This window comes from Falco peregrinus, chromosome 14, assembly GCF_023634155.1.
Source record: "Falco peregrinus isolate bFalPer1 chromosome 14, bFalPer1.pri, whole genome shotgun sequence".
NCBI lineage: Eukaryota > Metazoa > Chordata > Aves > Falconiformes > Falconidae > Falco > Falco peregrinus.
Genome location: NC_073734.1, coordinates 21,874,458 through 21,902,101, shown reverse-complemented (window position 1 = coordinate 21,902,101; position 27,644 = coordinate 21,874,458). Strand labels below are relative to the sequence as shown.

Here is a 27,644-nt window from a genome sequence, read left to right as displayed (position 1 = left end):
TTAGCGTGTACAGTTATAAGCTTGTTCCATGTGAAGATACATGGTATAAAAGCTGAATTACTTGTAAGTTTTTCCCGGAGTGCAAAATGCATATTTCATTTTTATATATATAATCTGCCTTTTATTTAATTGTAGTTATGTAAAACCTATTTTTTAATGTATTCCATTGCTTCTGAGTGATTCTAATCTTTGTATAGGTTCATTAGGCCAAAACTGCTTTTGTTTTTACTTGTGTAATTGAGCTAGCTGCTGTTTCCTGAGGTTGAGCTGAAGGTAGAAGTAGGCTCCATAAGTTGAGTAGGCCTGCATTGCAGAAAAAATTAGGTTAACAAACTTATTGTAAGTTAATATATTTGCAAGTGTATGGTTGATTGTATGGGAGAGAAAAGCAGTATTACCCAAGTAAAAGGCTGCAACCAAAATGAATCAAGAATAACAGCTGTGTATAGAGTGTATTAACCAGAAAAGCTGTGAAATTGTGTTAAATTTACTGATTTTTCTTTGGAGGGTTCATAGAACTTCAATGAATAATCAAATTTTTGTGAAGCAATCAAATACCACAGTATTTGCTTTATAGGGGAAGAATAAGGCACGACAGGGTTACCTAAACATATGCCATGAGTCTAAATGTACCTTCAGGTAACATTATGGAGCTTGATGTGCATTTAAAATTGCATAAGGCTTAGTCCACATTAAAAAAAAAAAAAAAAATCTTTGTACTGTTATGTATTTCAGACTCTTATCTAACACCAAATTTTGCTATAGGTGGGATATGCTAGAAAGAAGTGCTTCCTGAAGCCAGAAGTACTTGTTAGTGCTCAAGAGCTATTCTCTGCCTGTAGATACTGTTGTCTAAATAGTTTTTGTAATAAAAAGCCCCAGTAGGTCATGTCAGGCTTGTTTAGTATCATTACTCCTAAAATTTCTTTGGTGTTATTTTCATGAAAGCCAAACAGTGTCACAAAAAAGCTGTGGAGCCCTATGGCACTAAGAAACCCTGAAAATGAGTCAGCCTTAAATAATTTGTAGCAGACAACAATTGCTCTGTCTTCCAAATATGTGAAAACTATTAGCAGTTACTACGCAAGTTTAATTTGACATATAATTACATGGTATTTGTCTGTGAGCCAGCAAATATATAGAGCGAGCTTTGCTTGTTGTCTTGTTATGCACCAAAAACATGTGCTTGTCAGCTTACCCTTAGGATAAATACCAGCTTCAGCAAGGGTTTTTCCATTGGGAGCCCTACTCTGTAGTGGAACTGCAACTTTTTAAGAAGTTTGCTGCATGAAGTGATCTGTAACCTGGCTTACTTTATAGTTGGCAAGACATGAGGAGAAGGATGTATGAGTTGAAGTAAAATTGTGTATCGTGTTTTTTGCCATGTGGATCTGTTTCTTAGGCATCCGTGGCGCTGTGTCTTAGGAGGCAGAATTCACCATGTTTGTGTATCTTGCACATCAACATAAAGTAATATATATGTGTTGTGAGACTGGTTTTAACAGCAGTCCTGAAGTTACTGCTTTTCCTCCTGGTCATGTCAGTTATATCCAGTAAGAGCCTGTGATGGTGACTAATTTCAAAGACGGGATGACAGAGCTCCTTTTTGGGCCAGTAAAACCCTTCTGCAACTCGACACAGCCCTTGCTAGTTCAGTTGTCTTCATGTCTCCATATAAGTTTTATTTACTCGGAAGGCAGTGGTCATTTTGTTTTACAGGTTATAGCTTTTCTAGCGCTTCAGGTTTGCTTGCTAGCTCAGAGGCTTGAAATTGTTTGCCCATGTATAGCAGGAGTACAGTTTCTGTGTTTCTAAACCCTTTAAACATTATAATCTGGTGACTTCAGAACAATTAATAGTTTTGGTAATGAACTTTGATAGATAGTTGACAAGAAAAGTGCTGTTTGTATTGCATAGCTCATAGTAAGCCTTGTTTATAAATGGCTGAGGCTTTTTTTCTTCGAGAATGCAGTTGAATATTACTGAGATGGGGAAAGGAAAGGTTCTTTCTAGAATTCTAATAATGCTGTTCTAGATTAAAAATAAATAAATAAATAATTCCAGCAACAACTACTGAAAAACTTTCATTTGTTTGTTATATGTACCACATACAACACAATTGTATGTACATAACCTGATGCTTTTGTAATCCTGGAGATGTTTTTCTGGGATACGTGCTTTTTCTTTGGTTTGGGTGAGATTGTAAGAGGAGTCCATTTGTTTTCTTGGAGAAAAGGGTGGTCTCATATCACTTTCAGAAAAAGTAAGATAGGGTACACGATTCCTTAAAAATGTTCAGAAAATATTTTCACGTACTCTTCTACCAAGGCCCAGGAAGCATGGAATGAACTACAGATATTGTTTACTATCTCAACTGATAAGCTAATAGTGTAAGTTTTTTTACTATTTTAAAATAGTACAGAATGCAAAATATAGCCATATTTAGTGTGAAATTATAGGAATAACTATGGTTTCAGATTAAATGTTCAGAGATAAATTTACTCTGTTCTTGAATTGGTGCCTTTTCCATGTATTTGTGTAAAATGTACATTTTATAACCAATAAGATTTAAACAACTAATTAAACAGAACAAAGTCTGAAGTTCTTCAGGTAATAGGAAATCATACATTGTGAACTGTTGGAAGATTTGCTCATCTGCTTTGTATATTAGGCTGCAAAACACAGCTATCAGGCTGTTAGTGGCTCACAATTGAACCCCTCCGCCCCTCCTTTTATTGGTATGAAACTTCTGTTAAATAAAATCCTTGAATGCATTTATTGTTCAAAGTTCTTATTATGTTTTTCTGCGATTAAATTTTTTTATTATTCTTTGAAATGGTTAATTCAAATGTATGCTTATTTATCTGGACCACTCAGGAGTACTTGTGTTCTCAGACTGTCCATATCAGAAAACATGTCTGCAAACAGTGCTTGTTGGCATATCCAGCTTTTTCAAAAGTGTTGATGCTGGGGAGGGTTAAAATTTGGTGGGTCAGTTACGTTGTTATTTCATACACAATGTGAACCTATCATATTATAACTGGGACTTATTAGGCTCTAGTTGATGAAGAGCAAATACAAAGAATCCAGGAAGCAATTCAGCCTATTAAAGATCTGAATCTTTGATGTTGTCTAGTGGTGCCTTTTTCTACTGACTGTAGAGGAAGTCTAAATGTGTATACATTAGTATTTACATTCAGATCAGGACTGTGCTTTTAACACACATTTCCTGTTTGTGTCTCCTTGTATGTTTTGGCTTGCATTGCGCAATATCAGAGCTGTCTTCAGTGCACCTTACCTTCTGTGGTGCTGTCCATGGAAGGTCATGATCACACTGTTTTCAGTAATATATTAGGTATTTGCCTTTGCCTATGACTTTATAAAGTCATATGATCAGGAAAAAAAAAGGAACATAGTCATCTAAGCTTGTAACTGCACTTTCTCCAAGGTGCGTGATTGCACAGGTTCGTGGTCCTAAATTATTCTGTAGGAGTTTAACATGTGCTATTGGTAGAATGGAAGTTAACCTCTCAGGAGCTTCTTTCAAGTCCTTGCGCGAAAAATCTTTCATGTTTGCAGAAACTTCTCAGTTCCAAATTTCATGTTCAATTGCAATGTATATTTGTGCATGATGTTCCCCTTTATTTCCTCTGCCCCACATTTTATCTGTCTTTGTGAACATTCCAGAGCAGTTTGTTTGGTCAGTGACCATATCTGCAAAGTTTCTGCAGATCTTCTAAATGGCTTTTGCTAGGAAGATACAGGTATGCTCACACAATTAGATGTGTGTATATTTCTGGGTTGTTATTTTATGAGAGTATTGATGCTGTGGAAATTCTTGAAAATAATGAAAGCCCCCTCTCTAGGGATTATGCTAACTGTGATCAGTGGATTTGATTTTATAGTTTATTATAGCCAGGTCTAATTTTAGAATTTTATCTTGAAGCAAATAGGCATTGATCTAGTTGCCACCGGTTGGACACACAAAATAAACAAGAAATAAGGAGGAACCTCTAACTCTGCATACTTGATTTGTAATAGGGACAGAGTTGGAATGAAATGTTTTCTGAGATTTGAAGAAACTTGCAACAACAGCTGAGATTTTTTTTTTATAAAGTTCTTTTTTTGTGGAAGTCCTCTTGTAAAGAAGCTTTCTATGAATTGCCACATTGCATTGCTTGATATCAGGCTATTCTGTTGTATTTTGTATGTTGTATGAATATATACAAATTATATTAATGGTAATCATATATAGAAAAAACACTCTTCAGGAACTTTAGCTTCAGGACTTACTTTGCTTTCTTAGATATTTCTTCACTACCTTAAATTTGGGGTGGTGTTTAATGTTCAGTATTTATAGATGATGGAAAGAGCTTTTCTGGAGGCTTGTACAAGAATCAAAATAATGTGCTTGCACATAATTTTTCCTGCTGGAAGATGTTTGACATATTTTTGTACAGCTTGAAAACATTCAAATAAGATCAGTTGCAAGTTTTTGAGAATGGTAGCTTTTAGATCAGGAACCAGACAGATTGATGTTTTGTGAATTGGATTAGAGTTGAAAATGTCTGAATGAGTTTGATACCAGACAGCTAACCAAAATTTTTTTCTTCTTGAATTGGATTAAACTGTTGTAGTCACAGCAATTATGCTGTGGTTTGTGGGCAGTTTACTGACTTCTATTATTTAAATAAATTTTAAGGAATTTTGTAAGTTTGACCTTTTGTAACATCAGATAGCAGCAGGAGATTGGAAGGAAACCAACTGGCTAAAGAACTGTTGAAAAGCCAGATTTTTTTTCAAGCATATAATTGTTAATGAAGATGGATTATATTAAAATTGCAGAAGATCTTTGAAAGCTCTCAAATAGTTCTAAGGGACATCTACCTAATTTTTAGTGTTTAGTTCATGTAAGTTCTTATTTATTGCTATGTTGGAAATGAAGCCTTGGAAATCAAGAAATACTAGGTGGTAATTGCTATTCCAAATACTTTACCTTTCTGATGCATTTGTTCTAGCTAGGTAGTAACTACTTATTCTGCTTGCATACAAAAATTGTTAACATCCTCCACAAATGAAGGAAGAAAATCCCTGGGAAGGTCTGACAGTCTCTGTGAAATTCTTACTTATTTCACTCCAAACGGAAATATGGCAGGAAGAGACTTAAAGAAGGATCATGAAAACTTGAATTGTGAGTACAGAGTTGTTTCAAACCCAACACAAGCAGTAGAAAAATCAGTGAAGTTAATAGCAATTGATTTCTACTGATTTTGTGTGTACAGGATCAAAATCTGTATGGAACAATGTTTTTGTGTGTGGAGTCTAATAAACATCCTTTTAGGTGGTCATTTCATATTTGGCCCAGAAATGGGAATGTAGCATGAGTTAAAGGAACTCAGGATCCAATCAAAGTCATTTCACTTTCTCTGTCATCTATACTGATTCTGTATAACATATTCTGGTCTTGCTAAATACGTAAGTAAAGTTAGCTATTCAGTATACATAAAAGGACTATTTTTTTAAAATTGTAGCAAAATGTTATGTAGAAAAAAGCAGGAAATAATCTCTCCCCTGCTTTATAAAGAAAAAATTTCTGAAACAAAATTTTGGGAGGTCTAGCTTGGTTTTCATGACAGAAGCTTTAACTTGCCTAAAAATACAGTCTTGTATTTTACAAAATATTTAGTTCATAATCAATTTTTGTTAGACTGAAGCTTTATTTTGGTCAATTCTAACTTTAATCCCATGAAGACTGAGGATGCTAACAAAATAAAAGGTCTATTCTGGTGTGCTATAGGATGTGTGAGCTGGGTTCACGTTATTCCTGAATATCGAACTGGTATTGCTGATAGATAAGTACTAATGAGATCTAATAAAAAATAATGGTGATAACTCATTTGTCATGGACTAGAACTCAAACCCCAGAGAAAATGGAAATATGCCTCTTTAAAATATGAAACTGAAGTCTTTCAGAAGTCTTTTGGACAGGCCTTATATAATGCCTGAGTAGACTTTTCAAAGGCTATTACTTAAAGCAAAATATTTAGAAGAGGTGGTAAGGTGTCTCTGAAGCTTTGTCGTACATGGGACTCCTATGTCTGGGGAAAAATACCCCAAAAGCCAACCCACAGAACCGAGCCTGAACTGAACTTTTTCTGACCTGAACTTGCCTGCTATCCTCATTTGTATTGTGAGGAATGTCAGAGCTGATATATCTCCAACAGGACTCTGCACGGAAGGGGTGAATGGGAGCAGAAATGGTTGATCATTATTCTTTTTTCTTTTTCCTTTCAGTTGCTTAATTGTATCTTGGCTTTGTGTACAGTGACTTTTCTGTGCTACCTTTTTCTTGATGACAGCGTTGTGTACTTAAAGGGTAATGTCATTTGGGCTTCAGAAAGCATTGAAAAGTCAGTGGACGACATGAACTACTGAACTGGCATATTGCAAGGACAAAAACATCGGATCAGATGAGCAGGAAACGGCTTATTCTGTTCTTGGATAATGAAAAATAACCTACAAGCCTGAAAGGGACATTAATATTTCAGGTTTAATTTTTAAATAGATTTTAAAACAAAGAACAAAATAGTTCAAGGGATTCAGGATCATTTCAGTAGGTGCATTCAATTATTTGCTCTGTAACATTTAACAAAAAGCAAAAGAGCAAAATAGCAATTTAAAGATAGTTTGAAATTCCTAGGCTCTTAAGTGTTTCAGACTAGAGCAGGGCTGATGTGGACTTCTGGCCTTTCTATGTAGATACATTGGCATTCAGTCAGCACCCAAACTTTTCTTGCCATTCTTTTGGATGAGACAACTAGAAACTGAAAAAAAGTTTGTCCTTTTCCAAAAATAGGAAATCAGAGTTTTCATACAGTCAATTATCCACCTTATTTACTATCCCAACAGGAATGGGGCCATTGAAGCCCACTGGAACAGGAAGCCAAATGGTAGTATTTACATAATAAATCAAATCAGCTCTCTATAAAATTCAAACTTCATAATTTTAAAATGCAGACCCTTATCTATGTTTTCTTAGATTGTTTTACAGAAAACATAATGCTTCATTCTGTTTCAAAGGGATGGCAGGTTACCTTTCTATCATACTCTATTATTTGCCCTAGACCAAATGAGCTACCAATGGTTTAAATAGCTTAGCTGACATGAATCCTTTTGAGTAAAGAGGATTAGGAAACCCATACACAGGCTGCATAGCTGGCAAACCTGGGCTGACAAAAGCAGTAAGGCATCCTGTAGCACAGAGCAGCGTAGTTAGGGGACGGTATTAGTGTCAGCTAGCAGAGCTGATGCCAGTCAGTGTGTGCCGTGGCCTTACTCCATTAATACTGTATGTTTATTTAGAGGGCTCCCCTTTCACTGTGTGAAACTCTTGGTGATCTGTTTTTCACCACACAGCCCTACAATGCCTTTGTCACCTTCAGAATTTTCATTGCTGATGATGAAAGCTTAGTGACAGCAGAATTAAAAATTGTCTGTAAAGTTAAATCAATATACTCTTTACAGTCAGGTTTAATTAACTTCATGGTTTGAAAGCAGAAGCTTAAGGGAAGCTGTCAGTGACCTCTTAGCAGAACATGGAAGACTGAATGCTGTTCAGCTCTCGGGACCAAAGTTCTAATGAGGACAGTAGGTGGCAGAAAAATCAATCAGTTCTAGGAACTGAAACCAGGACAAGATCTGTTATCTTGCAGTCAGTGCCTGCTGCACCTCGGGCTCAAAAATTCTGGTCTGTGGTTCTTTTAATGTGTGTTCTGGAAAGAAGTCAGGAAATCGTTTAGATACGCATGTATTTGGTTGCAATCAGATCACTCATATTTACTTTAAGCTTTGAGGTAAGATAAGCTTCTCTTCTCAAGGAGGGAGGAATTGGTATTACATGTATATTGAACAGATTTCACTTTTTCGTCCCTTTATACATACCCCTTTTATATATGACGTGGAGAAAGAATAGAAGCTTTCTGTATAACTGGGCCACCTGCACTCAGAATATCCTCTGAGTCAGGAGTTCCTAGAGAGCCGCTTTAACTCTCTGTTTTGGTGACTCTTGCCCCATAAACAGAGTAGGTTCACTGTAGGGAATTTTTCAGTCTCCCACAATTGACTCATGCACAATGGCTAATAGTCATAATGAAATCTTTGATCTTTTCTTTTAGATTTTCTGTTTTTCCCCATATAAATAGAAGAATGAAGTACCACTCATTTGTAGTATGACTTTGAATTTTTTTAAAGTGATTTTTTGCTTGCCTTTGTCACTTGACAGAACACTGGGTACTGTGGCAGGTTTATGTTGGTCACTGTCTGCATATGCGATCGCAGTAACAGTGGTAAGGCTTGCTCTGTTATGGGCTGGATTTGTCACACACTTTCTTCAGGAAGAGGCTAATACTCTTGTCAGGCCACTGCTGTATTCCAGTTCACCGGCTCTCGTGCTTATCAACCTGTAGCAGCTTTGCCAAAACTAGTTTTATTTCCGTGTCTTTTGTCTGCTTTGGGGGTGAAATGCCAGTGTAAGTTTTTTTTTTTTTTTTTTTGAGTTCATTAGTTAATGATTGACTTGGAAGTGATTAATGGTCATAATGACATCCCTGGACCTTTTGATCTTGCAGAGACTGTTTTGCCTTTCTGTTCTTTCTGTATATACATGTGTATGTGTAGATAGGCACTGGGCAATGCACGCAATTGTCTTGGAAGACTTTGTCAGCAGCTTCCATTTTATCTTGCTGACCTGAAGCATCTTTTAAAAAAAACAGTGTTTTGTTGTCAATTCTTTTATCTATCAAAGCAGAAAATCGTTTGTAGGAAAAACCACTGATATTTCAGAAAGAAGAAATTATCCTTAAACTCTACTACATTTATACCCAGACACTTCCTATTAGAACTTTTGTGTAAAGTAAAATACCCAGAGTTGTTATAGTCAGACTTAAAAGGATGTGTAGGATAGCTTTCTTAGTTGTAAAAGATAATGTGTTCATATTTTTAAGGTGGCCTGTTGATAATAAGCAACAGTTGCTCAGGTGCAAGCATTAATGACAAAAGATAGATAACTGGGAATGAAAAAGAATGCTGCTGGCACATACATCAATCTGCAGATTAGGTACTTCAGCTGCTGTAGCAGAGGTTTTACATGCAGATAAACTGTGACTAATAGATAGTTTATATTAAGTATGGTCAGTAGTAGTCAGCTTTGCCCGTGGAGGTAAGCTGTTTCAGGTCTTTTAAAAGGCTGTGCTACCACGTGTGGGGTTTTGTTCTTTTTGTTATTAAATTTGCTTGACATTCCCATTTTTTTGAATAGGCTTACTATGTGTAATAATAATATGTGGGTTACTGCTGATTAAGGCTCTATTAATGACAAGACCACATGGCTTGTGATACTTCACAAAATTGTCTCTTCTGGCTACAATGTTGGTAGTTTAGTGGAGCATCCATATGCTTCTGTCAGAAGGGAAGGGAGAATTTTGACAGTATTAGCACAGGAGTGTGTGGCTCCTCCTCTTCTAATATGCTCACTAATACTGTAAAGCGTAATAGTACATAACTTTCTTAGCTGTAAAGTTCTTACTGTATGAAGTATTACATTGTGATAAAGTGATGTCTTCCTGTAATTTTTAAGGGTTCTTTGGACCATAAGATGCCAAAGTAAAGTTTGGCTACACATGAAACTTTTACTAAAGGCTGCGTGAGAGAAGAGAGGGAACTATGGAGACAGGGTTAAATTTAGTCCCACATTTTATATCATACATTTTTTGGATCCTTGCAAAATTTCCTTCATGTTGAATAATGGTAATTGAGCCTCTCTGCAGAGGTTTTGAGATGGGCAGCTCTCTCACTAAGGGATTCAGTATTATCAGAGACTCCTACTATTGCAGGAATAGAGATTATAATAGAAACACCTTTTTTGGTTTGTAAACCTTTTCCTGTCTATGATTTTTTTTCATTTTTCCAAATTAAAAAAATAACTGAAAACATGCAATGTCAATTCTGAAGCTTTCAATTTTGCAATTAAATAGCTGTAACTGTGATTGTTTCCAGTCACGTTCCGTGTCAAATCACACAAATTTCTCAAAAGATCTGCTTTCATGTGCACCACAGAATGAAGTGTCAAGCATCTTCCAATACTCAAAAAGTGGGCCTACAAGAAAGCTGGAGAGGGAGTTTTTAGTAGGACATATAGTAACAGGACAACAGGTAATGGTCCTAAGCTGAAAGAGGATAGATTTAGATTAGATATTGGGAAGAAATTCTTTACTGTGAGGGTGATGAGGCACTGGAACAGGTTGCCCAGAGAAGCTGTGGATGCCCCATCCCTGGGGGGATGAACAGGTTCAAGGCCAGGCTGGATGGGGCTTTGAGCAACCTGGTCTAGTGGGAGGTGTCCCTGCCCATGGCAGGAGGGTTGGAACTAGATGATCTTTGAGGTCCCTTCCAATGCAAACCATCCTATGATTCTATGATCTCTTCTTTGAAAAGTAGTAGTATAATTTCTTTGCCAGAAATTGTAGCTTTTTGTGACTTTTGCTATCTAATGTGCTTTAATTCTGCTGTACTGTCTGGGAAGGTTTAGGTAGAAGGCCATGAAAAGCAAGATTTAATGGGAATATATTGATGTAGGTGAAACTTTCAAAGGGAATTGAATTTCCATTTGATGTTAGACAGGTGACAGTAACAGGAAAACTTAAACTGCACAGTCACTACCAAATTCAGAACAGGATCAGGAACAGCTCATTGTAATATTTGGGCTGAAAGCCAACCTGTGGCACTAAATCACAATGCATAATGTTCTGTAGATAGACAAACACTTAAGAGTGGGATTAAAACCAGGTCTGCTTGGGTTAGAATAGGATTTGGACCTGGACCTGTTGTATTCTGTACAAGTACCTATTTATCAATTGGATACAGGGAGTAAGAAATACAGCAATCTCTTTGTGTGTTGAGAGTATGCACATAGATGAAAAATCGAAAGCAAGACATTTTAAAAAACCCAAACAACCAAACCAGCGTTCTTTATTTTCATTGAGTCCTACTCTGTAATGTACAAAAAAATGTTGAATATGCAGGTAATGACTCACACCAATTTCACGGTTGTCTCAGTGTTCTCTTAAGTATATATTAATTTCATGTCCCCTGATCTAAGCTTTGATTTTGAAAAGTCATTGGGAAGCACCTTAGTAACTTTGTGTAGGTGACAATTCTGTTCTTGAAATTAAACTGTCAGTCCAAAGCTTAATTGATCATTTGGCAAATAGGATTGTTACTTTTTAGATTTTAATGTTTTTTCATAAAACATCTGCTGCAGCATAATACAACTATTACCTTTAGAAGCAATCTGTTGCAGTCAGATTACAGTGTGTGGTTTATATCTAATGGGATCTGAAAATTGGTTATTACATCTTCAGAGAACAAGCTTGATTCAAAGTTACTCATTGCATCTATATGATGAACTATCATGCATGGCTGAGAAAAATGTGTGAATATCTTATTTCTTTAACAATGATATAGTTTGTCATTGTAGTGAATATGTAGATGTCACATGCATCTTTTAATAAGGGAATGATTTGTCTAGATCATGAATGTCTGAATAATCATCCTTTGGAAGTAACACAGAACAGGCTGTTATGATCCCTTCTTTAGACATGCTCTTTTTCTTTGTCAAGTTTATACAATAAACAAAGCAGTGACACAAATTGGATTTTTTCCTTAAAAGCCAAGCCAGGTTTTTTTGCAAGCTTACTTCTGTATGAAATTCAGTCTTTTTAAAGTACAAATATTACAAGAACAAATACTTGCATGAAATGGGTTGGAATTACTGAGTTGAAGCATTCAGGTTGGAAATATTTCTTCCTTCTGACTTTAAAGCTCAGCTGTTAAATCTTTTTCTCTGTACGGAAATAATTATGCTGAACTAAAAAGGCAACCTCTTTAAACATGTTATTCACTGTTCTTAATCTTTCAAGTGGAAGAATTGGCAGTTAATCGGTCAAATGGGGCCTTAATTCCATCTGCCTTATGCTTACTGAGGCTGACCAATGTAGAGAAAAGGGTGTAATCAGTCTCCAAGGGCTCTAATGAATCCTCATATGAATTAGGCTAGTGTAGCTGATCTTTCACCATCTGCAGCATAGCAGACCTGGAAAATGACTGGTCACATGTCAGTACTACTGTTCACCAGAAAAATCCTAGTCCTTGTTTGAATTCACATAGTTAAGACTCAATTTAAAGATACTCTGACTCTTCCATGATCCTGGTGTGTTTCTCAACTGCCCAGAATCAGTGAATTGCAAAAATGGCTTCACTGTGGGAATGGTCGAGTTCTGCATATTCAGTTCGACAGGAAAAGTCCACAAAGTCATTTAATAATAAAAAGTATTTTCTGTGTTAGAATAAAGGACCATGTAATGAAACTTGATTTCAGGAGTGGTTTTTAAGTGCAGATGTGTACAACACAGAAGTTCCCGAGGGACTAGAACACTCCTCTGCTGCACTGGAAAAGCAACGTCAGCCACGCAAATAGTCACGAGGACCAAAAACTAACCTGTAGTGTTGTACTCCAAGCTATTTGACTTGCAAAAGCCCAGCTGAACAAGTATTTCCCAACACTGTTAGTGAATAACCACTTTGACCAAAACGTCAGTTTTGTTCTCTGTTTATAAAAACTGTTGTGTTCACATTTGTTAATGTTGTTGCAGATAGTTTCTTGCAGAAATATCTGTAGAAGCAGTAATTTTCATGTAACTTTCATTGTGGAAAGCAAGCACTTATTTGGATAAAACTGAAAACCTAATTCTGAGCATTAATCACATGCATTTACCAGAAATAATATTGTGTGTCAATTAGTTAAGACAAATTGAATTATTGTTTTACAAACTGGTCTACAGAAAACGTGATCATGAGTTTAGATGAATGGTGTTGACCAACAATATTCCCTGCTTGTTTTTTTCTGGCTCTTGCGGAAGGAAAGGAAATTGTAAAAAAGGATTTTCATCTTAAATGTTTCAGTGTTATGTAAGGATCTTAAATTATGTTTTGTTTTCTTCTGAGTCTCAGTGACTACAAGTAATAAAACCCCAACACTGATGCTTTCTGAAAATATATGCAGTGTCATGTATTTTGTTTAAAGTTTATTTCTGTCAGTGTTGGTTTGAGAACTAGATCATTACTAAAGTGGAAATCGATGGCTTGACCATACATTTTTGCCTGAAATGACAGCAACCTTTACAATTTGATTTTAACAAGATACTGAAGAGAGATGAATTCATAGGTGGCTGAACTTTTAGTTTGCTTATGAGTATAAGGAGAAATTAAGACCAGCAGATACTGGTGTTTAGCTTTCCAGTTTGGTTCGGTGATGGTGATTTGTGTAATGTGGAGCAACTGTTCTTTAAAATGTGTAAATGTTTCCACCAACACCGTGTACATTTAAGAAGAAAATTACTGCCTTTTCATTCTTTATTGCAAACCATGAGAAGGGGAGAATTAAAGTTATGTCTCCAAAGTTATTTGAAGTGCTGCTTACTCCAAAGTGATTTATGGAGCAGGGACTCCTTTTCTTCTAGTTTTCTGTGTCTACATTTAATCAACCCCCCCAACACCTATATCTTTCCAGTGACCTAAGCTGTATTCTTAAATGTAGTTTTGAGGAAATACTTGCTTATTTAAACATTTCATGCTTTTCTGGGGAGTAGATACAGATTTGATTTTGGAGGAAGTTGCTCTAATTGTCCTTTGGAAGTGATGTTACTGTGAAAGCTTGAAGGAAAATATGACAAGTGGTATGTGGGAGTTAGAGGAGTAAACTATTCAGCAAACATTTTTCAGAGAATTTCCTTTCATGTTTTATAGTGGAGACAGCAGAAGTGTAATGAGCATCAAACTGCAGTGCTTGCGTGTGTGATAAGCAGGGTCATCACAAGAAGTCACAAAGTTCATCTGACTGTGATCTGAGCATCAGAGGAACAGGTTACTTTTCTTTAGGGTAGTTTGGTTTTACAATTATTGTATCAGAACAGGAAATGGGCTCGGGAGACAGAAAAACATTTTAGAATGAAGCAGGCAAACACTTGGAGCTGACAACATCAACAGATATAAACACAATAGCCCATGTTTCTGCAGCATGGTATGCTCGTTTGGTGCCCTGGGGTTTTGTTTTTCTAGAATGGACTCAAAGCAAGGTAGTGATGCATATGTCAATTAAAATTCTACTGTGCTGTAGTTGGAACAGGTAGGAAATTAAGTTCATACAGAAGTCAGTTTATATAAATTAAAAAGTTTATTAGCTGTTTTAGTATGTGTGGTTAGAATTTAACTATATTTTTGTACTAGGAAAAAAGTCACGAACAATAGATTCCACTTGTTCCTCTAGAAAATCTGGCAGTTAGATGATTGAAATTTGAAGCACCGAGCTTTTCTGTACTCTTATGGGAAGTGCACTTGTGTATCTGTAAAGATCATCTAACTTCAATACATTGAAAAAATTGCTTTCTTATTGCATGTTCCAACTATAACTATTTGAATATTTTTCTTCCGTAACAATAAAAACCTCAAATAAAAAGAACAGTTTGTTTGCAAAGAATTTCAAACATATTTATTATATTTTTTTAAAATTAAGAAAAAAAATGCAGGAATTCTTGAAGACTAAAGGTTTATATAATTTACTTGTCTTCTTCTGGCCAAAAATTGTTTCCTGTTACTAGCTTGCTGAGTTTTGAATGTCAAGTAGGCTTTGGATCTATTTGGCTGAATTTCTGCCCAAGCCAATGTGAATCGGCATTGTGTAAGATGTAATGATCTGAAAAAGATCAGCCAGTATTATGAAAATCTAAACACATACAGTAAGGATAATGCTTAGCTTTACAGAGCACTTTTCATCCACTGATTTTAAAGTACTTCAGAAAAGATCATCTCCCTTACCCTGATGAGCCATTCTGTTGAAACATTGATTGGTAGAGTGTATGCCTGTAAAGAATTATTTTGTTACTTATGAATCCTTGTGTTATTCTGGTGTCTTACAGACACCATATAGAATAATAAATAAAAAAAATATAATTATTTTGATGTTTGAAAACACACTTGCTATTCATGTTTGTTTAATTTGCAAGATGTATCAAGCTTCTGAATTGCTGAAATATTTGATGAGCCATCCTAGCTTAACCATTCATGTTTTCACTTTCACAAATTCTTCAGAATTTCAGGATAGATTAGGAGCTGTTAGCTGAAGAATCACTCCTGGTGTTTGAAAATTGAAGCTATTTGTAGTTATTTCAGTTCTGCAAGAACTTCTCTAGAATGTTCTCTATATTTTCTAGAATATCTCAGTTTTTACCTGTTGTTGATTTTGTACGAAGCTGTACTTCTCACGTATTTCACTTCCATAAATGAGAAGACAGAGCAGCATATGTCTTCAACTTTGTAAAAGCTGGAACAGTGGTTTTCAAAGTGGCTAGTACCCACAGACTGATCTAAATTTGTTTGATGGGTAGATTTCAAACCTGGTTTAATTTTGGTTTTCATCTATTTTGAATCTGACTAAATAAAAAGAAAAGCCTTTTAGTTGTAAATGCTGAATATTTTCATTCTTTTCTGTCTTGCTGAATATTTTAATTCTTTTCTGTCTTGTTCTTTCACCCCTCCTTGGGATATAAGGCAATCAAGCTGGAAATTCTGTTTATTTTAATGTGTATTTATTTCTTGGGTTTGAAAAATATTCTCCTATAGAAATGTTTGGGTTTAACTTTCATTTTGTATATTTTCTGCCTTGTCTTAGGTGGTATGAATACACAATTCTGTTCCACCAGGATGGAACATTTCTGTATTTTTAACCCTCAGCTTTTCTTTTCTTATGTACTTCAAGACTTTAGAATGGTAATGTCTGGATATGAGACTTTCTGTGAATTTTTAAGACATTTAAAACTTAGTGTTTAAGTCAGAAGAAAATGAATTGTCTAACAAAATTATCCTGCAAAAGTAATTCTGAAAATAATCTAGCATAATAATTTATTTAGTCATGGCATGAGCTGTGTATATTTCTGTCACATCTCATCACATTCTGTTTGTACATCTGCCCACAACTGATGTTTTCCAGTCTGTAGTAAAAGCAGCCATGCAGATTATGGTTGCATTTGGCATAACATTTTTTTGGGGTGGATATAAACTTATGCGGCCCTAGAATGTGTCAGTTTATTTTGAATGTGCAAGTGGAAGATATGATGGCTGTTCCCTTCAGAGGCTTATTTGTGTATGCTTATGTAAATGATATTGCTCCTTTAATTGGGTCCATGCTAGTTTCAGATTTCCATTGTTGGCTGAAGTGGATAGCTAAATTTAATGAGCTTCTTATAAGACCAGAAGATTGGTTCCTTGTCCTGTTACTATGAAATCTGAGAGAACTGTGCTTCAGAATGCTAATGTTAAACATAATCTGATATCCAGAATAATTCGGTGGAAAATACGAACTATTTGGATGTACCTGCTGCCTGGGCCTATAAACTTATGGTGTGCTGTTATTCCTGTATTCTGAAGGAACACAGTGGACACTGACCTATTCTGACCTATTAATAAAAGAATTATTAACCTGTTAGCAAGAGTATAAAGATGATTTTCTGGGAAATGGTTCGATGATAAATTGTGATCACATAGGGAAAGATTATATTGATGTAAGAAGAAAACTGTAGTAGTCACTCTGTATGTGACTCCTTCTCTAAGTTCAGTTTAATCTTTTATATTCACAGCACTTTAAATACATAGGTGGATGCCTGATCCAATCTTGCATGTTTCTTAACTTTCATCTAGAAGCATGATAGATAGATATGTTGCATGATAGAGCAACAGCGGCATATAACTTGATAGCTGCAGTGGTTGATAGATCAGCTGAAGGGTTGTGACTGGCCATTCTTTTTCTAGTCTGTATTACACAGTGATTTTGCAAGTGTGTCACTGGCCTTGTGAGAGGTTATCTGTTTTGCAACTTTGGCCAAGTTTGAGGGCAGGACCCATGAAGGGGCTTAGCATCCCCAAGGCATAGTTCTTCAGTTCTTGACTCTTAGGCTGGAATCTGCAGTACGGAGTTAAGCAGTAAGCTTCCTGTATACGTGGGTGGGGAGAACATTCTTGGAGAGGAAGGTCTCTGAGAAGAGGTGATGGACTTCTGAGATTGTGAGCCAAGGCATCTCCAAGGTGTATCTTGTGGATCTGGACCTTTTTCTGCCTTGGGCTTCTGTAAGTGGTGCTAATAACATGCTCTTATGAGGGTGTTAGGAAGATAAAGGCATGAAGAGGCTACTTGGTTGCTTTCAGGAGGGTACTAAAATCCCCACAAAATTCATAGGTGACGCTGAAAATAGCGCTGAAGAAACTAGGAGGAAGAGGAGCAGGTGTAGGACTGGATTGGGAGAATCGGAAGCAGGCAGCAGCAGATAGTTTTGTCAGAAAAGATTGTTGAGGTAACTTTCAGAACCATGTAAAATGCAGACACTTACAAAAGCAAAGTGCTTTTGCACTTGAATGATATAAAGTCGTGAGTTTAAAAGAATACTCTTCAATACAGAAGTGAATGAAAGCTAAGACAAATTTATTTTCAAAATGTAGGAGAGTTTATAGGAGGGTAAAAAATTCTGGGGTTTATTTGTGCTTTAGTAACTTCTTAGTATCTGTAAGAGTGAAGAGTAAATATTTGGCTTGTGTATACCATTGCTCAGGTCTGTCCAAGACCTTGCAAAATTTATGGAGAGATGCAGTATTATTGCTGTTTTTACAGTTGAGGAAGCAGAGTGCCTTTCTGTTTTCTACTGTTCCTGAATTACTTTTGATTTATTACTGGAATTCCACATTGATGGATTATGCAAGTGAACATTTCTGGCTGTGTCTCAATTATAGCATTATATTTTTAGTTTAAAAAAAAAGGCTAAACTGGTTGTCTTTGAACTTTTTTAAAAAAAGTTACTTGTATTTACACATCACATCATTTTTTCTCTCTTCATTATTTCTGCATTTATGAGTGTAGTATTTTAACTTTTTGGCAGCATTGTTGATTTGTGTCACAATAAAAAAAAATCAGATGTATTCTGACTTCCCCAACCTTCAATTTTCCTTTAAAAGATAAATTTTTTGTTGTGCTTCTGCATTTTAAATTAATGTAAGTTATAAATATTAGCTTAGGTAAGAGGGGAAATTGGAATTTCATGTGTACTTGTATGAATCTGAAATGCTGAAGAATCAGAGATGCTGAAGCAACTGTTTTTACTACTAGCAGCACTGATACCTGATTTGCCTCTTCTGTTTTGGTTGTTGACAAAGGATGTAACTGAAGTTCCTGCTTTTCCAGTAAATCAGGGGAATATCAGAAGAGATGATATAGTTATTCAAAAGCAAATAGGAAACTTGGCTTGAGGACAAAATTGCTTTATTATTTTAAGTAAGTCCTGCGTTGTTTTACTTTCATAATAGCATGCTAATGCTGAGTCTAAAAGACTTACCAATTAGCTGAAGCTTGGTGAAAATAGTAAATAGGAGATTGAAGAGTAGTGAAAAATGAAAATTTTGTGAACAGGCTTGGGGTGAACAGCAAAACAGTATAAAGAAACATCTGTGAAACACTTGAAACTTTTTGAAATTACCTTTGGATTATTTTAATACTAATTCGTGGTTTAGTGTTTTACATTATTAAGAACTGACATACAGAAATTCATTATTCAGTTTTTCAGATGTTTTAAAAAATAATTTAAACCATATTTTTCTTACTTGCTTGAAGGTAGTAGAGGTATATAAAAAATTGAAGGATGTACCTTAATAATACTGAGATCTGTTTAAAAAAAAAAGTGCTGAGGGAAGTAGATTATTCTCGGTATGTGCTAAGTATGAAATTTGTATGTAGATAATTGAGATTGCCTAACAAAATATACCTTTGGAAATAGTGCCTCTCATCATTTTCTTATGTCCCATGTGGAAATATAAGAAAATGGTTTGTCATTGTTATCTATTCTTCTTTCATGTCAGATAAGAGTAGCCTTTTCCTGGCTGACCCATAAATTAAGAATAATCTATTATAGCTATTACTACATATGGCAAAGTTAATGAGGCAAAGGGAATTGCTTGTAAAAAGGAAAACAATGTAGCCTTGGGGAATTACAACTTTTGTACTATGCATTTTGGTTCATGTTCCTGAAAGGTCTTGATAATTTCCTTTCAATGTGTGGTTGTGAAAGCTTCATTGCATCACTGTAATTGCATTCCTGAAAGGAGTTCAAATGTAGGAATTAATCCACTGGACAGTGAAAGGATGTGAACTGTTTTGTGAAGGTTGAGAGCTATATAGGGGTACTGCTTTTGGGCTTTTGGTTTTAGTTGTCTGCTAGTCTTTTAGAGTCAGTTCAAGACTGGTTTCTAGAGGCCCTTTCCACACTGCTGTCAAGCACTCCTGCTCCAGAAATGCCTGTCCCTGGGGGGCAAGTATGCCACTGCTGGGGACATCGCTGCAGAACCAAGGACCAGCTGTCACCATGAAGTTTTAGCTGAGAATAGTACGGACGAGAGGCAAAACTTTCATTTCAGCTTTTAATTCACTGTCATAAGTAAATTCTTGGTACATAAGATCTTTCTTTATACTCTTTTTATGTGCATATTTGTCAGATTTTATTTAAATAATTTTATACACAATATTGGAATAATCTGTTACATTAATGCACAGCTTAAAACAGTTCTTATTTACACTGAGCACAGAAAGACAGAGAAATGAGGACAAATACTTTACATTCACCACCTTTATCAGCATTTTAAGTATAGTTAACCAGCACACATCACACACATCCATATTTATAAGAAATGTAGTTTCTAATTACACACATGGGCATGTAGGTGTCTCCCTTTCAAAAAAAAAAAAAACCAAACCAAAACCAAAAAACAACCAACCTTTTAAAAAAAAAAATGAAATGCCATTTCCCCCAGATAACCAAAGACTTAACAAAAAAAAAAAAAAAGGCAAATGGACCTGCAGGTTGCACAATTAATGAAATCGGGCATGGAAGTGTGGTGGCTGTGTTTGGACACTTTTGGTCACTGGGGCACTTTGGAGAGTATTTTTACTAGTGGCAAGTTTTTAACTCCATGAAAACTTTTTCCTGAAAACTGCAATATGATCTCTTGCTTTGGAAGTAGACCTACTGGACACTAACACATTTGGTTTCATGTGAAGCTGTCTAACACAAAATTGCAGCCAAAAGATGCTTTGGATTTTTTTGCTTTTTTTTTAAGAATATAAATTAAAAACGCATGACTTCCTTTTATGAGATTAAGGCAGCAATGGAGAATATTGTGCTACAATGTGCATTAGCTGTAGATAATGTTCTATTCTCCTTTATCACATTTTTACATTTATAATCAAAGGCCAACAAATTATTGAACTAGACTGGCTGACTACAAAATCTTATAATGGAGAAATAGGTCTTGTGATAACCTTGTTACATCAAAGTTGAATTTCTCGCCTTACAATATACACTTATATTCTATGAAAATTAAAAAAACTGGTAAAAATATTAAAATATTTCCTATACAGAGGTACCCTTATGTAAGGTAAGGTCTAGTCACTGCTATAAAAAGGCATTAAAAATTAAGTAAAACACTGGTGTAAACCAAGTAAATGCTCGCTATAAAGTTTTTATTTGTAAGGCAATTCTTCATCAGACCTATTAGAAGTTATTTTCAAAATGTACTACTTGGAGGTTCTCCCTTTGTAACTGATACTACCCACAGCAAACAAAAGCTGAGTCTTGCAGACAGGTTCACGGAGAGAGTGCAACATAAATTACAAATGCAGGTCACCTGCAAGTTTGAGGCCTCTAGGCAGTGACCAAGAAACAACATGACACCTTCAAAAGAGAGCCAGCTTAAGGCTTAGTAATTTTCTTAATTCACTGAATTTATTCTGTTCCCTTATTAAAGAAATTAAGCAAGATTAGTTTAGTATGGCAGCTAAAGAAACACCTTTAGAAAGGAGGAAAGCAAAGCACACAGGTGGCCCAGTCTTGCTGTCAGTGCTTAGGCAAAAAAGGCGCAAGCAACGTTCTCAACATGAAAACTAAAGGCAGTAATGGTTAAGTTACACATTGCACTGTGGGACTGAGACTTAAGCCTGTCAGCTTTCTCCCCTCCTCGATCCTGCCCCCTCAGCCACTTGCATTGACACCTACATGATGTTCTAGGTAGGACAGTTTCACTGAATACAGTCATGATATCTGTGTTGCTTACAGGGTTCTGGCTGTCTTGTGTTTGCATGCTTCTGCTTGGTCAGTCATACAGTGATTGCAGTTTGTCTAACCATACTCTGTTTTTAAATGGTGAAGAAAAATGGATTAAATTCAGTACTTAAACCAGCTATATTACACTGTTACGTTTTTCTCCTGGTTGAAATGTCTTTATCGGCCATCCAGTTCTCTATAGCAATCTCTGATGCACGTAGATGCATCTATAATTCAGTCTCAGGCAGTGAACAGTACCACTGTACAAATTAATCACCAGCTGAGGATCTTGGTCCTATGTTGATTTAATTTTTATTTGGAACAATCTGAAATTTTTTGGCCTAGGAAAAGTTTCCCTGTGCATGGCATGGCTTACAAGTCTTGCTAAGCCAGCTAAGCTTAAGCAGGCAAAACTGTGTAATTTTCCATCTAGTCACAGCTAAGGAACACATGCATGTCTGCTTGGTCAGTCTGAGTGGTCTTGGCTGTCTGTCAGCAAAAACTGCCCTTTGAGAATATGGATAAGAGGGGGGGGCAAGTGCTTGGTGAAATGTTCCCATTAAAGTCTGAGTTACAACAGACTGAAATGGTAGAACAAAAACCTGCTTTCCACAGCGCAGAAACACTCAAACATGGATGTCTGAGATACAGCTATTCCCTGTATATGATCCTCTCTGAAACTCAGTGATGCAAGGTCACAGATGTAACAGGGTTAACTGAAGGCTTCTGTAAATTATGTTCTGAAAACTTTTTCAGATTGTTTTGCAGTATCCTGTACTAGTGTACCTTTTTCCTAAAGAAAGCCAGAATATGGCTGGCTTTCTCATGTACCAGCTAATATTAGTTTAGTAAATGAAGATCTGTAAAAATTCAAATGTCCAAGCAGCTCACAGATTCAGTCCTGTACGGTGATTTCTGGCCTGCTTTGCTTAAAATAGTCCATATGCTATTTTCAGCTTGTATGTAGATACGAATCTAGTAAGGGCTCTTCAAGGTCTTGTTTTTGACTTCTGTGATGTATTATAAACCATTTAGCTTCACATTCTAACAGCTTAACTTTCCACTAGCTGAAAGTCACTAACAGGAATGTGGGTGTGAGTCAGAGGAAGCAGACTGAAAAAGTGTTTTCCTTCGGAGGAGCCTTTCTGGAGGTGTTTCCAGAAGATTTGTCTCCCTGTGCTATAGCCAAAAGACTCCGATTTGTTCAAGGGTCTAATTTGAAACATACTGGCCTTTAACTTAAGGAGATTGTGTTCTTGCATGTGTGCTGATCTGTGGACCATAAATATTCTGAGCCCTGAGAAAATAAAGTGTATTAGAACAAACATACCCTATTTTACTGTTCTGAGAGGCTCAGAGTACACATATCGTTTCTGCAGGTAGATCATATACTGTTGTTTGTTGATCTGTGATAATTGTCCTAGGTCCAAGTCCTTCAGGCCCATTTTAAAATTTTTTAACAGGGCACTGAAAATACGGTATTTGTAAGCCTCATCTGTTTTGAAATTGCTCATCTATAGTTTAAATATAGTTAAATATGGTTCTTAGGAATGAAATTCTTAAATGTTTGCCAATGTCTTGTGAAGCTTAATGAATCAGTCCAGGATATGAATGAAAATTATCTACTCCCGTAAAAGCAAGTATCTGCTAATTAATACTGTATGAATCGGAAGAACTGCAAAAGAGACAATAAAAGCAAAAGAATTCTTTGTGGCCTCCTACAACCTAACAGTACAAAATAAACTTAATTCATGTCAAAACAATAGCATAAGAAGTGGATGTATATACAAAATGTTTGGTCTTGACCTTTTTAAATAATAACATTTAAATGGTATTTTGCTGAGAAGAAATGACCAATTATAGGAAATTTCCTCTGGGAAAATTACATACAACATACATTGCACGTGCAGTTAGGGAATGTACAATACTAACAGCCAAGTATTTCTCCTAAATTCTATATTTAAAATAATCGTGTTTGATCCTGGATTTCCTGCAAAATCCCTCACTATGGTAAGATGTCTTTCAAGTGTTGCCAGGGTGTATGCCTCGGAACATGACAGAACACAAGAAGGACTGGCAGAAAAGATATGGTTCAAACGGGCGCTGAACACTAAAGCACTAGTCCTTTTTGGACTGTTGCCCATGAAAGACCTACTGTTTCTAACACAAATCTAAATCTTTGGATTTTTAGTAATGTAGCTTTAGAGCAGTACCAAGTATATGAAGAATCATCCTGCTGAGTGACAGCAGGAGGGGTGCGAAGAAAACGATCGATCTCTTTCCTTGGTGCTAACTAACTTTCTGTGGCTTCAGGAGACGATATGGATCACAGGCAGGTCTTTTTTGCTGGCAGAAAGGAAGGTCAGAAGAGAGATGCTAACGTATGACAGCTGCTTCCTTTATCAGATTAAAAAAAGGCTTTCAAGAAAGTATTTTCTAGAATTGTCAGATGAGCTACTTAATTGATTCACTAAATTCTTCCTACCAAAGCAGCCAACATAATTAGTAAGCAGATGATACTGTATCTTGAATAAGTTTGTATAAAAAAATTTTTTTCTTCTTTTGGAAGTGGGATGCCTACTCCGTTGGCATATCTTTGCCATGCTATGGGGATAGCTGGGAGAGCACCATTCGCTGTAGTGGGTCTGTTCCCACAGTAGGTAAAGCTGAGGGAAAGTGTGAGCTGTCTGGCTGAAAATTCAAGACTGAGTGAGGGAAGACTTGCAGTTGAACTACATGGGTGACAAGGACCTGACTGTGTGAACATTTTTTTTAAAACAAGTGGTTGGACTGAAAGGAGATGAGTATCTTAGTGGCGTTTGACATTTTCCATACTGAAAATGTATTCAGGAGCTCAAAGTAGGTGCCTAAGAGGAGCTTGGTGCCAGAGCTGTGGCTTCTTATTGGACTGTCTGTACCATAACATTGAGTGGAGGAAAAGGATATAATAACCTGGCCTTCACAAAGATATTTGTCATTTGAATGGATGTCAAATGGCATTGTTTATTGTCCAAGAGGCATGAGGTAGTTGAGCATCTTATTCTGTGGAGAATTGAAGACATTGTTCTTCATCTCTGGGACAAGTATTATTTTTGGGGAGACTTCCTTTGGGTAACATCTTGAACTTAAAGCCTGGATGTGTGGTCATGCAATGTGTATTATCTTTCTTTTTCTTCAGGCTATTTCTGGTAATAAGATTCCTGCTTTCTCTGATTTGCCTGTTGTCTCCTCTATAGATTGCAAGTTCTTTGTCTATAAAATCTCAGAACAAGATGGCAATAGTGCAGTGGTGTCCTGAGCTATAAATACTACACTAAACCTAGGAAGTTATACGGTAATAGAAATAAAAACAATGTAGTAGGTAATTGCCTTGGGAGTTGGTATTAAAAATACAATCAAACCCTAATATGCTAGGTAAAGTTGATTTCACTCCCCTGTTAAGATAGCATTGCTCCTATTTCAGAGTGGTGATGAAACGTAACTTTTCCTGCATGGGTTATGCTATACGGATAGTAGCGATGGGGTGCGTCACCAGTGAACATTGATGCAGGTTGTTAGCATTTCCAATCATAAGCAAATCAAACAGTGTATAATGTGACAAGCTATTAAAGCTCCACGTTGAAGAGCCCCCAAGAGTTTCAAAACTTGGTGCGTATCTATGCTAAGAAGCTTTTTAGCCATGTTAAGCCAGTTACTGAAACAGCTGTATTATTGAAAAATAAGCTTTATAAGAACAAAAAGATTCTCATGTAGTTTAGCAAACAATAAAAACGGGATTAGATATGAAGTTGGTGGGATGGCTTTTTTGAAGCCCTCAACATATTTTCACTGTTTGGCCTCCTGTGTAATTACAGAACTAGAACTGCAACATTTGAAATTCCTTTATTATCAAAATATATTTAATAATATGGTTTAAACAGCTACCGGCCATCAGCTGGGCCAGAAAATATGACTTCCTTTAAAATTAGAAGAAAGTATCCTTTGGGTTTTAAAACCTGTTTAAATAAAACTACTGTTTATTACAGGAACTCTTTAAGAAAAGGACAATATTTGGTAAAATTCTGAAGTATTGATTATGTTGGAGGAAAAGGATGAATAAGGAGAGAAACTTCCCTTCCATTATTCTGAACAAAAATTAGTGTTAAAATGGGAAAGGCCAAAGTCACTTGGGACTTTTAAACTGGTCTATTTTAAGAAAGGAAAAAAAACTCCACAGAAATTGTTTTATAAATAAAAAGTCCCATCCTTTTAAATGGTGTTTTTAAAAAGAGGAAGAACTACATAAATTTCAAAGACAAGCTGAATTGAATGTATAAGAGGCAAAAAAATTCAGAGGTAAGGTCCAGAGGTAAACTCTAGACTGGGTTCAGCTGAGTAGCTACTGCCACTGAAAATTACTGTAGATCTAGTGATAAGTAAGTACAAGAAATAACTTAAAGCTACTGAATCTGGTGATCACTGGGAAGATACTACACAGCGGTAAGTGACCACAGGATAAGAACAGCACCCAAATGCAGAGTTTGTTCTGTATCTTCTACCTTGCATAATACTACCAGAGAGAAGAGCTGGAATAGAGCTGAGTATGCCTAAAATATCCTTCTAAATTACTCAACACAATCTTAATATATTTTGGTAGATGAATCCAGGTTAAATTATAATAATAGCATGTTCACAGCTGGAGAATAAAGCCAAAGTTTGGTATTTTGTGCCTCTGGGTAGATTATTTAATTCTAAAAATTATTGTCTCTCCTTATGTATTTTAAATTCTTTATCTGGAACAAAATATAACAAAAAAAGCTTAAAATCGTTCTATTTGCATGTCACTTTCACACTTGGCTGAAAAAGTCTGTGCAGTGTGGATCATATGATAAAGCCATTTCAATTGTTAGTATAAGGGAATATATTTTTCATTAAGTACAGTGTGGTAGCTGTAACAGGAATTCTGTTCTTGCTGCTCTTCAGCTTGTATAATTAAACTGGACAGAAAATGGCATGGACATATACAGGAAAGACAACCTTCTTCACCAAGAGAAGAAACTAATAACAAGCCACTGAAAATGAAGCAGAGTCTTCACTTCAGAAGGATGCAAACTCATATCCCAAAGGATAGTATGGCAAGAAAGCTAATGACTTTAGCACATAGTTAAAATTGCTCTTTCCTCATAATTGAGATGTATTCTTTCCTTAGATCTAAGAACGTTCAGGTGTTGTTGGTTTAAAATAGGTCGTGACATGATTATCTGAAGTAATTATTACTGTCAGAGAAGTTTAATTCACTTCTTCACAATAAAAGAGCATTTAACTTACGTTAATTGCTTTTTTGTCTGCTCCCCCCTCCTCCACTTCTGCCAATAGCAAAACTCACAAGTTTTGGTCATGTAGGGATCTCATGGCACCAAAGGATGTAAGAAAAATTAAACTGAGTCTTTAAAGATCATTTGAAGCCAAGTAATAGAAGGGAGGCATTGAGAACAGAGAACAGATGTCTTCCCTCAAAGAGTCAGTAGATAAGCTCTGAGCCAGCCTGGTCCAAGCATAATCGAGGGAGCTTTGAACTTGACTTTTCTGTATTCTCAGTTTAGCTTAACATATTGGCTTTTTCCTCAATCTGTTGGTTGTCATATTGTTAGCCAGTGTTGAAGCTGTAAGGGAACAGAAGTAGTTGTTTTTATTGATTCGCATGGTAATAGTGAGAGATGTTTTCAATACATTGATGACAAACCTAGAGTTACAAAGAGGTTTCAAACTAACAGACAAATTGTAACTAAATTTCTGAGGACTCCCGTCTGCGGTGAGAAATGTGCTGAATATAAAAGCTATTCAGTCAGTTCTCAGTTCAGTTTTAAAACTCAAAGTTGCTGAACATGTATGAGAAAAGTTTCTAACTTGTTTGGTTACAGTGGTGAGTTTTGTTTACAAACTCAAACATCCTGAACAAAGCACTAACTATGCTTTAGCGATAACAAAAGCTATTCCTAGCTGTTATTGAAGGCAGCAACAAATTAGTATGCCCTGGTGTCTGGCATGGTTTGATGTATCATTAGGAATTTATTTCTCAGTACAATCTCTTCTAATTTACATGAAAATAGTTTGCTTCCTTTTTGCCATTATAAATTTGGGTTCAGAAGACTAGAACTGTGTAGGAATGGCTGTTTATAGCCCATTTGCACAGGAACATCTGCCTCTTGAAAAATCGACTTATTACTTACAGTTGGAACATAAAATCCTCAGACAACTGAGGGCAGGAATGGGGGAAAGAGAAGGCAGGAAGGGGTGCTGTATTACTACTTATTCTTGGCCACATCAAATAAATTATGGTCATGAAACAGGAAGCCTTTTCTTCCTGCTTCCATTCTGCATCCCATAAATCTACACTTGGATTATTTCCTTTAAAATTCA

The 27,644-nt window shown here is 36.1% G+C and overlaps 1 protein-coding gene and 1 long non-coding RNA gene across 8 annotated transcripts in view; one reads left to right on the top strand and one right to left on the bottom strand.

Moving 5' to 3' along the window:
* Window positions 1-27,644, top strand: part of LOC129785618 (uncharacterized) — a 786,935-nt gene that overhangs the window by 18,934 nt on the left and 740,357 nt on the right. The gene's annotated exons all lie outside the window — the stretch shown is intronic.
* The window catches only part of SLC6A2 (solute carrier family 6 member 2), a 77,978-nt gene continuing 69,905 nt past the window's right edge, over window positions 19,572-27,644 (bottom strand). Inside the window, 1 exon segment of the mRNA XM_055818449.1 lies at window positions 19,572-26,887. Within this exon segment, the coding sequence (XP_055674424.1) occupies window positions 26,864-26,887 (24 nt within the window). The 3' untranslated portion in view covers window positions 19,572-26,863.